Source organism: Hyla sarda, chromosome 3 (genome assembly GCF_029499605.1).
Source record: "Hyla sarda isolate aHylSar1 chromosome 3, aHylSar1.hap1, whole genome shotgun sequence".
Taxonomy (NCBI): Eukaryota; Metazoa; Chordata; class Amphibia; order Anura; family Hylidae; genus Hyla; species Hyla sarda.
Window position 1 is genome coordinate 121924151 of NC_079191.1, and position 16948 is coordinate 121941098.

The 16948-nt window shown below is 42.1% G+C and overlaps 1 protein-coding gene across 3 annotated transcripts in view; it reads left to right on the plus strand.

Moving 5' to 3' along the window:
• The first annotated feature begins 1247 nt into the window (after positions 1 to 1247).
• The window catches only part of MED12L (mediator complex subunit 12L), a 627340-nt gene continuing 611639 nt past the window's right edge, over positions 1248 to 16948 (plus strand). For all 3 annotated transcript variants that reach the window (XM_056564946.1, XM_056564945.1, XM_056564947.1), the window contains exons 1-2: positions 1248 to 1579; positions 9028 to 9185. In XM_056564946.1, coding sequence (XP_056420921.1) covers positions 9087 to 9185 — 99 coding nt within the window. In that variant the 5' untranslated portion in view covers positions 1248 to 1579; positions 9028 to 9086. The remainder of the gene's footprint in view (positions 1580 to 9027; positions 9186 to 16948) is intronic.

Consider the following 16948-nt stretch of genomic DNA (forward strand, 5'->3'; position numbering starts at 1 on the left):
TATCCTCTTGTTTCTAACTCCTGCTGGAGATGCGGAAGTAAGGTGTCACAATGTGCCTTTTTTAGTGGGGTTGACTCTTGCTTCAACTCTTTTGGACTACAGCAATAGACCTTATTATTAAGATTACTGGGACTCGGATAAATAACAATCCAGCTTCTTTGTTGCTATCCATCATAACGGGTTCCCTTCGCTCTATTGCCAAGTCATTATATTGCTTTTTGTTGTTGGCAGCGAGACAGGTAATACCCTGGTTGTGGTTGTGTATCTTGATGGTCCTGTATCCTTATTCTTATGGGATTGACACTGATTGTACTGTTTCAATATTGTAACCTGGATTTTTTTGTTTTGTTTTTTTACTTATTTGAGAAAATAATAGAAATGTTTATTAAACACAGGACAACGAGTTTTAGAGGTGAAATAATCTCTTCTTCAGGTCTATCCTGACAATGCAACTGACTGAGGATTTAAAATTTTGAAACGCGTTGTCCTATGTTCAATATACGTTTTTATTGTTTTCGATCATTGTCCATAAATGGTTAATGCCACATCAACAAACCGCCATTTAGCATCCTCCTCTTCCCCGATCCATTGGGTTCCATCTCTTTTCCCAAGAAAATTGTTAAGCTTGGGGGGATAGAGGGTGGGTGGAGCAGAAATGGAACCTTAGAAGCGAAAGGAATTTTTTTCATAGATATATTAATAAGTTTCTTATATTTGCTTGTACTATTTCTATGAATGTATACCAAGTTTGCTGAAACAACAGTACCTATTTAAGGGTTTATCTACATTGGTGATATGCTGTATCAAACTATTGAGATTGTAGACTTTTGCGATGCTGATGTGTTTTGCTCACAGAGGGTTACGAATTGGTACAATGAGGTAAACCCTGTAAATAGTATTAGATCTGTACCTGTCTTTAGCATCTAGGTATAAACAAGAATTCCCCCATTTACTGGCAGCAAGCTTGACCTCAGATGCTAAATGAATTATATGAGAAAGTTGTGGAACCTTTAATTTTATAATAATTAAGATTTACGTACTGTAACTTCTCTGTAGTGAATTGGTTTACGAGCATATATATGGGAATCACTTCACCACAAAGAAACAGCACAATAATAATCAGGCATTCCCATGGGCATCATGGATTGAGCTTAGCCGACACAAATGAGTGGCCTTTCCCTTTAATTTTCCTGTGACGTGGCCAGCTGTGAAGTGGGTTGGAAGCCGGCAGCCTGACAGACGTCAGCCTGTGCAGCTGGAAGAGCAAGTGTATGGTGGTGCTTTGATTATGAGAGGAGCCAGGACTCTGCAAGCACTGCAGCACTCACTGGATCCCTCCCAGAGCCTGCAGCACAGAACAGCTCTGTTCATTGACCTGTTCTGAATATCAGCTGCAAGCCTTGTCATCACTCTCCCAACCCCCTGATGCACTAAATAAGGGATGAAAGCAATAGCAGTCCTGGAGTGCCAGCATCCTCGGCATGTACCATATTACCGGTGACACCTACAAGTAACCTGACTAGGAGGTCTTCACACCACCAAGAGGCCGGATACCGGTTCTACATAGCCTGAGGCCAAGGCAAGTAAAAGTGCACACATAGGCCGACATTTATCATTGTCTTTAGACTGTTTTTTGTGTCTAGAAAAGGTGCAAAAAAGGTGCAAGCAGGGTTTATTTTCGCCTTTTTTTGTGCCCTTTGGTTTACACATTTCTGCTGATTTTGAGTTGCAACCCACTGATTTTGGCAATACACATGATATGGAAGGGATTTATGAACTGCGCCTTTTTGTGTAAAGGCGCAAAAAAGGTGCAAAGCCACTAAAAAGTCTCTAAAACTACACCAGCCCAGACTTAGCTTAGCTTTTTTGTGTATGTGAAGAGAGAAATTTCAGAAAATGTGACCTGCACAAAATGAATTAAATGCTCTGTGACCATTTAATACATTTGATGTTCCTAAACATTACCAGCACACAAAAAAAAAGGTGTAAAAAATGCTTCACTTACACCTACAAGGATAAATGCCGGCCATAATCCAGCAGCTGCTTGCATAAATAGTTCACCGTTGTTGTGTAGGAGTTAAAATTCTGCTTAGCAACTGCAGTCGAAAACTACTACAATAGTGCCACAGAATAATAAAGCCATGGAGGAAGCTCTCTATTATTAACCCCTTTATTGTGTTAGCAGAGCAGAAATGGTTAATTGAGCCAGACCCAAAGGAAAAAAAAGAAAAAATAGATTCAATTGCTGCATTTACCAGCTTACAATAGTCAGTACAGATCAAAAGCTTTAGTCAGGGGTTAAAGACATTGATTAGCCAGATTTTGTTCTTATGTAATTGAAAGATTATTCCCTGGAAAAAAGTCTGTAGAACCCACATGACACAACGGTGACATATTCTTTACGTTATTCAGATCCCTTGAGAGAAATATCCCTTGAATATTATAATATTAAGAATAGAGAGAATTTTATTTATTTATACAGTATATTTAATATTTGGGAAAAGTTTCTGGAATCATTATATAAGACCGGACCTACATATGCACCTACCTGTCTTGTTTGCACCATTGAAACTTTTGCAGAGCTGTAGATCCATGTCACTGAAATCACGTACATACCAGGCCTGGGTTTTCTGTTATTAGCTACTGGCAGTATTACACATGTGTATTAAAAGTGTTATCCAGGAATAGAAAAACCGAGCTGATTACTCAAAAAACAGCACCACTCCTGTCCTCAGGTTGTATGCGATATTACAACTCCGCTCCATTCACTTCATTTGAACTGAGCTGCAATACCACACACAACATGAGGACTGGTGTGATGCTGTTTTTTATTTATATTTTTTTAATCAGCTCTGGATTTCTATTTCTGGATAACCCCTTTGAAGGGGTAGTCCGGTGGTGAAAAACGTATCCCCTATCCTAAGGATAGGGGATAAGTTTCAGATCACGGGGAGTCCGATCGCTGGGGCCCCCGTGATCTCCTGTACGGGGGCCCCGGCTCGCTGGCCAGATAGCGTGTGTTGACCCCCGCACAAAGCGGCAGCTGACACACACCCTCAATACATCGCTATGGCAGAGCCAAAGGCTTTGTGCGGTGGTCAACACGCGCTATCTGGCCAACGAGCCGGGGCCCCGTACAGGAGATCACGGGGGGCCCCAGCGGTCGGACTCCCAGGGATTGGAAACTTATCCCCTATCCTTAGGATAGGGGATACGCTTTTCACCACTGGACTACCCCTTTAATGGTCCAGCATCTCAAAAATCGAATTCATGACCCAAACTCAAGAATTCTATGATGCTTTAAGGTCGGGTCATTAAACATGTAGTCAGGCCAGGACACACAGCCATAATGCAGGTACACAGATGTGTCCATAATACGATTACTGGCTTATTCACATATTTATAATGTAGAGAAGGCCTACAGTATGTAGATTTTATATTTGCTCATGTTCAGTGCCTCCTGAATTGACTATATTAGAATACCCTGATAAATGGATCTTAATGTATAGGAATGCAGTTAATTTGTGGTATGACAATGTAGGTTGACCCTACGATTTGAAGGATAAAGTGCCAGATGTTTGCAGTTTCCTTATTACAAATTTAGACCAGCATTGGTTTTCTATTGGTGATAGTCCATAATGTAGATAGCCATTTCATTTTGGAGACTTCTGGGCATTTGACCAAGTTCCCATATGTAATACTTGAATCAGGAAGTAAGAGTAGTTGCAGTTTGTGCATGTTATTAGTAAAGTTATTCTTCTTTAATGTTAGCTTTTTGGCCTTTTATGGACATCTGCTCTTATCCATGGCACATACTAGAGCCATTGCTAATACTGGGTGCAAATACACAGGGAGGTAATGTTTTGGGTGTATACAGATAGGCCAAATGGTTACCTGTAGGTAACCTCAGCTTCTTGACCAATACCATGTAGCTGGAATAGTTTAAAAGCCCAAGGTGTAGAAGTGTCTCTTAAATGGTTACCCTAGGGTGTCTGAACTTACCACATACCTTGGCTGTTGCAATACACATCTTTATTTAATTTATTTTGCATGTTGCAGAGTATTTGATTTGATGCTGAGTATTCAATGTCACAGGATCATTTAGGGTGCAGTGCCCTTTGAAAAAAAAAAGTTACTTGTAGATTTAGGGAAGGTGTGTGTGTGGCCATCAGGTTTCTCATGTCCACATGGAGAGATAGCCCATTGTCTGTGCTCCATGGTAGGTATTGAGGTGGCAACCAAGGTAAAAGCCAGAAGCAAGTTGGGTTGTCTCTAAGCTTCACTGAAGAAAGACCTTCAAATTTAGACCCTGGAAGAAGTTTTTTATCCCAGTAAAGCAGGAATGGTTTGTAAGCCTCCCATCTCTATAAGAGTGGGCTTACGATAGACCACATCCTGTTGCACTCTTTGTGTAGCACTACACTTCTTTATGCATCAGGGTATTCCTCCTTTATTATTTGCTGTTGTTAATATAGTTCCCTCTTGTGCTGATCTTTCTGTGATCCCCTGAAATATTTATTTCCCCCAAGTGCTGACATACTGTACATCTATATACATGACTTCTGCAGCCATTCATTCACCTCAGTGGTGACACTAACATTACGTCATTTAACCCCTGTGGCCAGTTATTATAAACTGCAGTCCAAAATTTTCTGCTTAATTTTTCCCTTACAGGCTCCAGTATTGTAATTTGGGTCCTCCATGCCCTCAATTCTCATTACTTATACAAAGGTCAGTAGTTTGCTGAAAAGGAGAACCCATTCATGGCTTAAGATACTCCGCCCTTAGACATCTTATCCCCTATCCAAAGGATAGGGGAAAAGATGTCTGATCGTGGAGGTCTCGCCGTTGGGGACCCCCATGATCTCCCTGCTGCACCCAGCGTTCGTTTAGAGCATCAGCTACAGCGCCGAAGGCTCATGACATCATGGCCAAGCTCCCTCAATGCAAGTCTATAGGAGGGGTGTGACGGCTTGCATCTAGGGGGCATGGCTGTGACGTCACGAGTGAGGCATGGCTGTGATGTCACGAGCCTCTGCCCCACATCGCCAGTCATCAGGCATGGAGCGAAGTTCGCTCTTTGCAATGGATGTCTGGGGTGCCGCAGATGGGATAGCGGGAGTCCCCAGCGGCAGATCCCGCAATCAGACTTCTTATCCCCTATCCTTTGGATAGGGGATAAGATGTCTAGGGGCGGAGTACCACTTTAAGTTACCATACTCTTTAGCTACTTAATGGGTAAATTATATTTATACTGTATATGTGGAGCTACAAATACAATGTTCACACCTTTCTGTGGTGTCCCGGTACCCCATCCTATACGGTACCTGTATGTAGTTTCCCATTGCCAGAGTCCCTAGGACGTCGAGGTTCTTCTTGTCTAGTCTGCCCCTTGTCACCTCTCATCTAGGAATTAGTAGATCTAGCAGTTTATTCAGGGTTTATATAAATATAATTGTACAAATGTATATAATTGGTTAATTACCTGTACGGAGCGTAGCAGGACCTGCGGGTCACGTGATCAGGTAAACTCTATGGTTTTTGTTTAAGGACCTTTGGCGGTCCCTATGACGTATTGCACCCATCATTCCTTGTAAAGGTGAGTGACAGATATTCGGACCAGTAGAAACGGCCCTGCCCATATAAGGGAGTGGCGGCCATTGATCACTCTCTTGTTCCTGGGCTGTTGTTCTGCACTGCTGTCATCAGTGAGTTAGGCCTGAGCCTTGTGGCGACGGCTGACCATTATGAAACCGTGAGTGTATCAATCCCTAAGCACTCTGCAAGATCACCGGACCTTATCTATCCCCTAAATCCAGACAGATCTTCGCAAATTGCTCTGAATTCAGAGACTTATAGCAAAAGTCAGTGTCCGCAACAACTGTCAGTCACTGAAGTGTATAGAGACTGTATTGATGAGACTGTTACTGTTCATTGGATGTATTGCAAGCCTTTGAGTAAAGTTCATCCAAGTTCAAGTTCAGCTACCTTGTGGACCTTCAGTTATTATTTGCATGCACCTATCGTTACTGGGAAGGGCGGCGATAGGCCGGAGAATTACCTCAGCATCCTAGCCCTCAGCCTGGCGTCACAAATTATAGGGTTAACCTTAACACCTGATATACTAAAGCAATACCCTGACTACACTACCCCTACCCCTAGAGGCCTACCACATTTCTCCCACTGTTAGGGCATAAACACACCTTTTTTTAAGCCTGTTTCTCACAAAGCCGTAATAGAGCATACAGAGACTTTTTTCTGTCAGATTGTGAGCCACAATACAGGTTTTTTACACCACTGCTGTGTGCATAAGCCACTATTTCTCACGGTGAACCATTTCTAACATGTAAATTTATATTATTAATAGAAACTGAACCTAAATGTGTTATACTGTTTAGAATTGCTTATAAGAAAAAACTAACAAAAAACTAAATCGTGACCACCAGTGCAAATATGTAGAATAATAAATAGTTCAAAATAGACAAACTTTACAGGTTTTCAATGTCAGTATGTGAAGCGCCTCTCTGTATTTGCTCATTCAACAGTTCTAAAGAATTTCAATTCACAATTAAACAGAGTTCCAGCAAAAGCCATGATAACCTTCACTTGCATCAGGGCAGCATACAGAACATGTCTGGTGTAATTGTAATGCAAATGCAGCATATTATAGTTATTAGTAAAATAGTATAGTATACACTCTACATAGAAAAAGATATGGTAAAAATATGATTCACTTGGGCTTAGGGCACATATGCAACATAGCTCCGCTTGCTCATAAAAAAATAAAAATAAAACCCTGAGCTGGACGGGCCCCTGTATAATGGACACCACCTGATCCCGATGTTACATGGGCAAGGGCACCGTTACATGGTCCGAGATGAAGGCAGCTCCTCTTTGGCCAGGCGCTGGACAATAAACACACCGACGCAAGGTTACAGATAACTGTCTTATTTGCTGAGGCAGGAGCAGATTGTACAATATTTGCAGTAGAGAGCAGAGTAGAAGCAGCGCAGTGTAACCCATGGGAGCCCTGTGGCCTTTCTGGGACTTATGGTGCTTTTCACCCACTTGAATTGCCTTGCTATTAGATATGACAGATTTGAGACTTGGAGATATGCCACACTGACTAGTGTTCTGCTAAGGTCCAATTGACATCGCCATGGTATGAACTGACCAACTCCTGTGCGGGGAACACTTGTAGAATGGCGGGGTTGATTTGATAAGAGGATTTCTCTTCAGCTCACTAGGCTAAAATCGAAACTAAACTAAACAGCCCCCCCCTACACTATATACAGGGCAATTTGGGGGTTCCCATTGGGCAATCAGGGTCACATGGGTACTCGGCATCATACCTCCTCACAGATATCCAGTGCATTCCTTAAAGGTACAGTGCAACATAATATAAATTAACAAAACAAATATTACAATGATTATCACAATATCACCTGAGCAACAGGGCCTATCGCAGGCACCTGAAGCAATCTTTACCTGACAGGACACACTCTGGTACTGGGACACCACATAATAGGAACTCCATGATGCAAAGAGTCTCTGATCTCTAATGTCAATCTGTAAGTTGACACTAAAGCATTGGTTGTTATGCAACAACAAAATCAGAAACTTCTCTAGCTGAATGGTGAAGGAGGAACATAGTTCAAGTTTAAAGGGGTACTTTTTTCAATCAACTGGTGCCAGAAAGTTAAACAGATTTGTAAATTACTTCTATTAAAAAATCGTAATCCTTCCAGTACTTATCAGCTGATGAATACTACAGAGGAAATTCTTTTCTTTGCAACACAGAGCTCTCTGCTGACATAATGACCACAGTGCTCTCTGCTGACATCTCTGTCCATTTTAAGAACTGTCCAGAATAGGAGAAAATACCCATAGCAAACATACGCTGCTCTTGACAGTTCCTAAAATGGAGAGAGATGTCAGCCGAGAGCACTGTGGTCATTATGTCAGCAGAGAGCCCTGTGTTTCATAAAGAAAATAATTTCCTCTGTAGTATTCAGCATAATTATAAGTAATATACAAATCTGTTTAACTTTCTGGCACCAGTTGATAAAAAAAAAAAAAATAATAAAAGTTTTCCAGCGTAGTACCCCTTTAAGACAGGCCTATAAATGGTCTTGGATTCAATTTAAAGGGAAAATGTTAGGTCCCTAGTGCCCCATACACTGCCTTGCTGTCAGACTCTTGTTACGCTGGCTGTGCCCTCCTACCTCTCAGTCAGGCTTTATTGTTGCCCTAAGGCTAGGTTCCCACTGTGGAATTTCTGGGCAGAATTTCTGCCGGCAGCACTAGGACCACGCAGACTACATTGCCGTCCCCATAGATGTCAATGCATTTCTGAGCAGATCTCCCAAAAGATTCACCAAGAAATGCATTGCAGTCTATGGAGGAAGCAATGCAATCTACTTGGTCCTAGCGCCACCGGCTCGATCTCCGGCAGAAATTCTGCCCAGAAATTCTGCAGTGTGAACCCAGCCTAAATGTTGGGCTTTTAGTAATTATTCTCACAGGAAAGTAGGTTGGTGGGGTGGGGAAGGACGATTTGGTATTAGCCGGTTGATCATCCTCTTTAGGAAGACAGATTGCTCTAGTCGGTTGTTTTTCCTATAAGGTGGATGCCCCCATATATGTAGGTTCTCCCAGTTTGAGTTTCCCTTAATAAGCTGGCACCCCAGTAGGTAGTGTTTTCCAAATATGCTTGTGTGTACTGTAGGTAATTTTCCCAGCATGTAAAAGTACGTTCTAAAATACAGATGTATTTTTTTTAATGTAATCAGCTGTAAATCCCCTGGTGCTTAATTTTACACCTGTAACAATAACAGATGCATTGTTACATTTATTTAAGAATTCAGGGTGAAAAAAATAGCACTTTTGAGTGTTTTTTTGAGATGTGAAATGGCTGTTTTTCGGTCGAAAAGCCCCCCCCCCCCCCTTCAAAAAAAAAAAAATACCTCCATGTGAACATAGCGGAAGTGTTAACTGCTGTCTGTATTTCATGTTTTTTTATTTTAGATTTAAAGGGAACCTGTCCAGTCATTCTGTTTCTTTCCAGCACATTATCATGAAAGATCATGGCTGCTTTGGGAATTCTTAGCTACGAACAAAGACCTCTAAAAAAACCTCGTCTTGGACCACCTGATGTGTACCCACAGTACCCTAAGCAGAAAGAGGTAAAGATTTTTTTTGTATACTAATGAGTTCCCTAGAGCATTACTGTCATTTAAATAAACTTTGGACATATCGCACAGTGATGTCATAAGTTTAGATCGGTCATGAGACCCCTCTGATCATTAGCTATGGCCAGGTGAAGCGCCGTTTACTTAGCAGTTTCTTTCTATACACTACTCATGCTTGTGAAAGACCTAAGAGGGAAAATGTAGATACGTTCTTTGTCCCAACATTTAGCCACAGTGCATTCAGGAGTCAACCACAGGGACTATTTTAGAGATTCTTAAAGTTCTTAGTTCCTAATGCAAAATCTGTTACAGGATCCCACCCACCATGTGCTATTTAGAATGCTGGTGTCTTATGTAACAAAGGCCAATGGGGCCTCTCAGGCAATAAGGCCCAGAGCAACTGCTGTTTCTGCACAGTAGACATGTGCTCAACCAAAAATTTCGTTTGTTTTCATTTAAATTTTTTTTTTCCGTATGAAAAATGTTTCAGTTCTGTTAAACCTTCGTGATACAGTGATTTGTTTTATTCTGTCTTCGGATGCATTCGTATATTTTTTTTCGGTTCTACTCAGAAACTGTTCGGCTTTCGGATTAATTCGTTATTTCGGGTCTATTCCTTATGCGTGCCATTTTATTTTAGTTTTCGGATGGTTATTGGAGATGGAGATTCCTTTTTTAATAAAATTTAGTAGGGTACCATTATAAAACAAAAATAAAAAAGATTCAGTAGTGAAGGGAAAAATTGTATCTAACAAAATTTATATTTTTTATAACAAACTTTTTATAAATTTTTAAACACGGATCAATTTATGTGGGCGGGCAGGGCACTAAAAATTTAGCCAACAATAATAAAAATGTAGTTGTGTGTTTTTCACTTTTTTTTCTAAAAATGTTTTTAGGTAGTACTACTACTCCTAGCACAGAACACACTGTTCCATGATGGGAGTAGTAGTACCTGTACTAATTGACAGATCGCAGGGGTTCGTTGCGATGCTCCTGTATATAATGTATAGATACGGCCGGCTGCTCTGCTATGGTTCCCTGCACTGCCGTATATATACACCTATTCATATTTCCCGCAGAGAGCTGTGATTGGCCAGATGGTTCCAGCCAATCACAGCTCTCTGTGGAAAATATGAATATGTGTGTGTATATATGTCAGTAAAGGGGACCATAGAAGAGCGCTGGCCGCATCTATACATTATATACAGGAGGATCGCAACGAACCCCTGTGATCTGTCAATTAGTACAGGTACTACTATTCCCATTATGGAACAGTAAAAAAACAGTGTAAAAAATAGAGAAAAAAAAGTGAAACACACACTTTATTAAATGGTCCCTTGCTTCTAAATGTAAACAAATTTTGTTTTAACAAAAATAAAATTCTTTTTCACAATTTCGTTGGCATGTACAATTTGTTTTGTTACGAATTCGGATTCATTCGGATGTAAATATTTTGTACATTCGGATCAATCCGAATGTACGAAATATGAACAATTTGGACAAAAACGAATTACCGTATATACTCGAGTATAAGCCGAGTTTTTCAGCACGATTTTTCGTGCTGAAAACACCCCCCTCGGCTTATACTCGAGTGAACTCCCCCCACCCGCAGTGGTCTTCAACCTGCGGACTTCCAGAGGTTTCAAAACTACATCTCCCAGCAAGCCCGGGCAGCCATCGGCTGTCCGGGCTTGCTGGGAGTTGTAGTTTTGAAACCTCCGGAGGTCCGCAGGTTGAAGACCACTGCGGCCTTCAACATCATCCAGCCCCCTCTCACCCCCTTTAGTTCTGAATACTCACCTCCGCTCGGCGCTGGTCCGGTCCTGCAGGACTGTCCGGTGGGATAGTGGTTCCGGGCTGCTATCTTCACCGGGGAGGCCTCTTCTAAGCGCTTCGGGCCCGGCCTCAGAATAGTCACGTTGCCGTGACAACGACGCAGAGGTGCGTTCATTGCCAACGTACTCCTGCGTCATTGTCAAGGCAACGCCTCTATTCCGGGCCGGAAGCGCGGAGAAGAGGCGCCCCCGGTGAAGATAGCAGCCCGGACCACCTCCTCACCGGACCACCTCCTCTCCGGACAGCCCTGCAGGACCGGACCAGCGCCGAGCGGAGGTGAGTACTCAGAACTAAAGGGGGTGAGAGGGGGCTGGATGATGTTGAAGGCCGCAGTGGTCTTCAACCTGCGGACCTCCGGAGGTTTCAAAACTACAACTCCCAGCAAGCCCGGACAGCCGATGGCTGCCCGGGCTTGCTGGGAGTTGTAGTTTTGAAACCTCTGGAGGTCCGCAGGTTGAAGACCACTGAGGGCGAATGATGAGAAGGGGATGATGAAGGGGGGTGGGGATGATGAAGGGGGGGTGTGGGATGATTACAAGGGGATGATGAAGGGGGGATGTGTGGGATGATAAGGGGATGATGAAGGGGGGATGTGCGGGATGATAAGGGGATGATGAAGGGGGGATGTGTGGGATGATAAGGGGATGATGAAGGGGGGATGTGTGGGATGATGACAAGGGGATGATGAAGGGGGGATGTGTGGGATGATGACAAGGGGATGATGAAGGGGGGATGTGTGGGATGATAAGGGGATGATGAAGGGGGGATGTGTGGGATGATGACAAGGGGATGATGATGAGGATGTTAATGACGGGTCTGGATGATGACAGGGGGGGATGAGGTATTTCCCACCCTAGGCTTATGCTCGAGTCAATAACTTTTCCTGGGATTTTGGGTTGAAATTAGGGGTCTCGGCTTATACTCGGGTCGGCTTATACTCGAGTATATACGGTATGTCCGAAACGAATTGCACAAGCCTACTGCACAGTCTTTAGTGCCCAAGGTGAGTGACGACTGTTCCACACTATGTTTTTCTGAGTTTTTCTCGCACAAACAGGAAGTAATGTGAGTTCACTTGTAGGTCCCTGTGCTGATAGTGTCAGAGGAGGGTCTGTGATTAAAAGATCATATAAGATAAATAGAAATTAAATACAATTTTAAATTAAAATGTCATCAAAAACACAAAAACAAAAAACATTTTGTCTTCATATATGCTCACATAGAGTGAATCATATTTTCTGTACTGTAGGAGACACATATTGGTGACGGTCCGTACAAAATAAACCCTCAGCTGTGCTCCGAAATGTCTAATTACAGGGCTTGATGTATAATTGTTGTACACTACAAGTGACAGGGGATCTGATTATTTTTCATCACCTGCTCTCAAAAGCCACCACCTATAGAACTTCTCCTTTTAGGTAGGCTTACAGGAATGACTTAAAGGGGAAGCCCCCAGGAGGCAGTTGGGCCAATAGGAACAAGTACAATGAATAGAGGTAGCTAAACCCATTATTATAAGCTCTTGGGAACATGCAGATTCCTCAGGTAATTTATTGTTTGTTAATATCATCACTGCTGCCAGGTCTCCAGTGGGAATTTCAGCATCTGCACTTAAACTTATGTGAGTCGACATTCTCTTCAGCACCGTAAATACTGGCCTTACAAGTTTGACATTTCCCTATGGGTATGATGGAGATAAACAACACTCTCTGTGATACACCCTGCAATTTTAGCTTTGCTTGAATTAAATTATATATACATTAACCAGATAGTATATTTGAATAGAATGAATGTTCAGAAACTGTTACCTAAAGAATAGCTTGACCAGTTGTTAACCCCTTAAGGACTCAGCCCATTTTGGCCTTAAGGACTCAGACAATTTAATTTTTCCGTTTTCATTTTTTCCTTCTCGCCTTCTAAAAATCATAACTCTTTTATATTTTCATCCACAGACTAGTATGAGGGCTTGTTTTTTGCGCGACCAGTTGTCCTTTGTAATTACATAACTCATTATATCATAAAATGTATGGCGCAACCAAAAAACACTATTTTTGTGGGGAAATTAAAAAGAAAAACGCAATTTTGCTAATTTTGGAAGGTTTCCTTTTCACGCCGTACAATTTACGGTAAAAATGACATGTGTTCTTTATTCTGAGGGTCAATACAATTAAAATGATACCCATTATTACATACTTTTATATTATTGTTGTGCTTAAAAAAAATCACAAACTTTTTAACCAAATTAGTACGTTTATAATCCCTTTATTTTGATGACCTCTAACTTTTTTATTTTTCCCTATAAGCGGCGGTATGAGGGCTCATTTTTTTGCGCCATGATCTGTACTTTTTTTTGATACCACATTTGCATATAAAAAACTTTTAATGATTTTTTTTTTTTTTTTTAAATAAAATGTATTAAAAAAGTAGCAATTTTGGATTTTTTTTTTTTTACGTTCACCATACGGGATCATTAACATTTTATTTTAATAGTTCGGACATTTAAGCACACGGCGATACCAAATATGTCTATAAAATTAATTTTTTTACGCTTTTTGGGGGTAAAATAGGAAAAAACGGACGTTTTACTTTTTTATTGGGGGAGGGGATTTTTCACTTTTTTTTTACTTTTACTTTTAAATTTTTTAAATTTTTTTTTTACACTTGAATAGTCCCCATAGGGGACTATTCATAGCAATACCATGATTGCTAATACTGATCTGTTCTATGTATAGGACATAGAACAGATCAGTGTTATCGGCTATCTTCTGTTCTGGTCTGCTCGATCACAGACCAGAGCAGAAGACGCCGGGAGCCGGAAGGAGGAAGGTGAGGGGACCTCCGTGCGGCGTTCTGAATGATCGGATCCCCGCAGCAGCGCTGCGGGCGATCCGATCATTCATTGAAATCGTGTACTGCCGCAGATGCCGGGATCTGTATTGATCCCGGCACCTGAGGGGTTAATGGCGGACGCCTGCGAGATCGCGGGCGTCGGCCATTGCCGGCGGGTCCCTGGCTGCGATCAGCAGCCGGGATCAGCCGCGCATGACACGGGCATCGCTCCGATGCCCGTGGTTATGCACAGGAAGTAAATGTACGTCCTGGTGCGTTAAGTACCACCGCACCAGGACGTACATTTACGTCCTGCATCCTTAAGGGGTTAAAATACTTTAAGGCAAAATGTACTTTTGAATCAAAATGTGCACTTTTTTTCACCTATTCTAGCAAAACCAATCTGGCCTAAATTACATCTCCTTTAGAGGTTTCACAGTGGTGTAAACAGCCTAAAAAGTACCTGTCACCAAAGAAACTGTTCTGAACTACCTCAGGCTATGTTCCCTGACTACTCCTGACACCCCTCCTGCCATTAAATTCAGAGGTTTAAAAAGCTGTGTATCATACCTTTCTTCTTGCTCGCATAGTGCAATTTCCCAGCAGGAGAATGTGGGCATTTCCCAGCAGGCATGACATCACTGAAGCCTGCTGGGGGCCACTTCTGCCCTCACATTGTTGCAGCATTGATTGTAAGATGATGATGATTAGAAGACCTCAGGCTCTGTGCATGTTTCAGTCTGTGCAGCTTTCTGTGAGAATCTGTGGAGCTTTCACTTTCTGTGCAGCTGACAAGCAAGCTCCGTGCAGAGAAACACTACCTGAGTTCAGACTCTTGCCAGGCCTGGAGGAGACCAAACTCACTATATTAATTGCGGCAGGAAACAGAACAGAGCCACCTAGTGGCCGTTTTTTTTATATTACATTACATTTACATTACATTTATGTTGAACACTATATTAAAAGTTTTATTTGGTGACAGGTACTCTTTAAGACATATGGGTTGTTGACAATATCTTGTGACCTATGACATGACCATTTAATCACAATAATTATTCTCAATAGACTGCTTAACTACATTGTGGCGCCCTCTTAGTCATCACCCTAAGGCACACATATCTGATATATATTAGATGCACTAAATGAAACAAGTCACTGGGTGCTACTGTACCGTACAGTCCTACAAACTTCTATTCGGTGGGCTGGTTTAAAAGGGTGTGCCCTCGGCTGATGGTTATAGCCATTTTGGATTACGATTGAGATGAAACACATACATATAAGCAATGTAGATTAGTAGTAGACCTTCATAAATCAACTATAACTAGACACAGTAGACCAGCATCTATAATATATAGTGACTACTCCATTTCCCCTTGAAGTTACACAATAATTTCATCCTGTTTTGTTTCTCCTTTTGTGATTTTTGCATTCAGTCAAAATCTTTTATGAACACTATGGGGGAGATTTATTAAAACCTGTGCAAAGGAACAGGTTGCCCATAGCAACTAATCAGATCACTTCTTTCAGTTTTCAAAGGTCTTATTAAAAATAAAAGTAGCGATCTGATTGGTTGCCATGAGCGATTTAGTAACTTTTCCTCTGGACAGGTTTTGATAAATCTCCCCCGATGCGACCACAAAACCTGTGTTTTACACACTCTTTGACATCATTATCTTATCCCACAGTAAATTCCTATATAGACTTTATGGGGGAGATTTATCAAAACCTGTCCAGCGAAAACATTGCTGAGTTGCCCATAGCAACCAATCAGATTGCTTCTTTAATTTTTTAGAGGCCTTTTTTAAAAGTTAAAGAAGGAATCTGATTGGTTGCTATGGGCAACTCAGTGACTTTTCCTCTAAACAGGTTTTGATCAATCTCCCCATATGACTTTATGTTCCAACTTTTATGCATCGCCAATCACATATAGGGGGAGATTTTTCAAAACCCTTCCAGAGGAAATGTTGCTGAGTTGCCCGTTTTCAACCAATCTGATAGCTTCTTTCATTTTTTTTGAAAAGTCCTCTGAAAAATGAAAGAAGCAATCTGATTAGTTGCTATGGGCAACACAGCATATTTTTCTCTGGACAGGTTTTCATAAATCTCCCCATAGACTTTTATATAGCTTGCATGATCGCACTGTGCCCCATCTCTGAACAATCACAAATGCTTAATGTTTTGCTGCTTCTATGATGTCCCACAATACCCTGCTACTAGATGGCATGAACACACTGTGCCCCTCTGTGACATCACTATGCAGTCACATTTTAAGTTTTGACATTGTGGGATGTTTATCAAAACCTGTCTAGAGGAACGGTTGACCAGTTGCCCACAGAAACCAATCAGATCGCTGGAAAATCACACTTCAGGCTGATCCAACTTTGATGTAATGTCCTTAAAACAAGTCAAAATGAGGCTCAGTAGTGTGTGTGGCCTCCATGTGCCCGTATGACTTCCCTACAATGTCTGGGCATGCTCCTGATGAGGTGGCGGATGGTCTTCTGAGGGATGTCCTCCCAGACCTGGACTAAAGGATCCGCCAACTCCTGGACAGTCTGTGGTGCAACGTGGCATTGGTGGATGGAGCGAGACATGATGTCCCAGATGTGCTGATTCAGGTCTGGGGAATGGGCTGGCCAGTCCATAGCATCAATGCCTTCCCCTTGAAGGAACTGCTGACAGACTCCAGCCACATGAGGTCTAGCATTGTCTTGCATTAGGAGGAACCCAGGGCCAACTGCACCAGCATATGGTCTCACAAGGGGTCTGAGGATCTCATCTAAGTACCTAATGGCAGTCAGGCTACTTCTGGCAAGCACATAGAGGGCTGTGCAGCCCCCAAAGAAATGCCACCCCACACCATTACTGACCCACTGCCAAACCAGTTCTGCTGGAGAATGTTGCAGGAAGCAGAACATTCTCCACGGCGTCTCCTGACTCTGTCACGTCTGTCACATGTGCTCAGTGTGAACCTGCTTTCACCTCTGAAGAGCACAGGGCACCAGTGGTAAATTTGCCAATCTTGGTGTTCTCTGGCAAATACCAACCCCCACTGTAGATGTCAGGCCCTCATACCACTCTCATGGAGT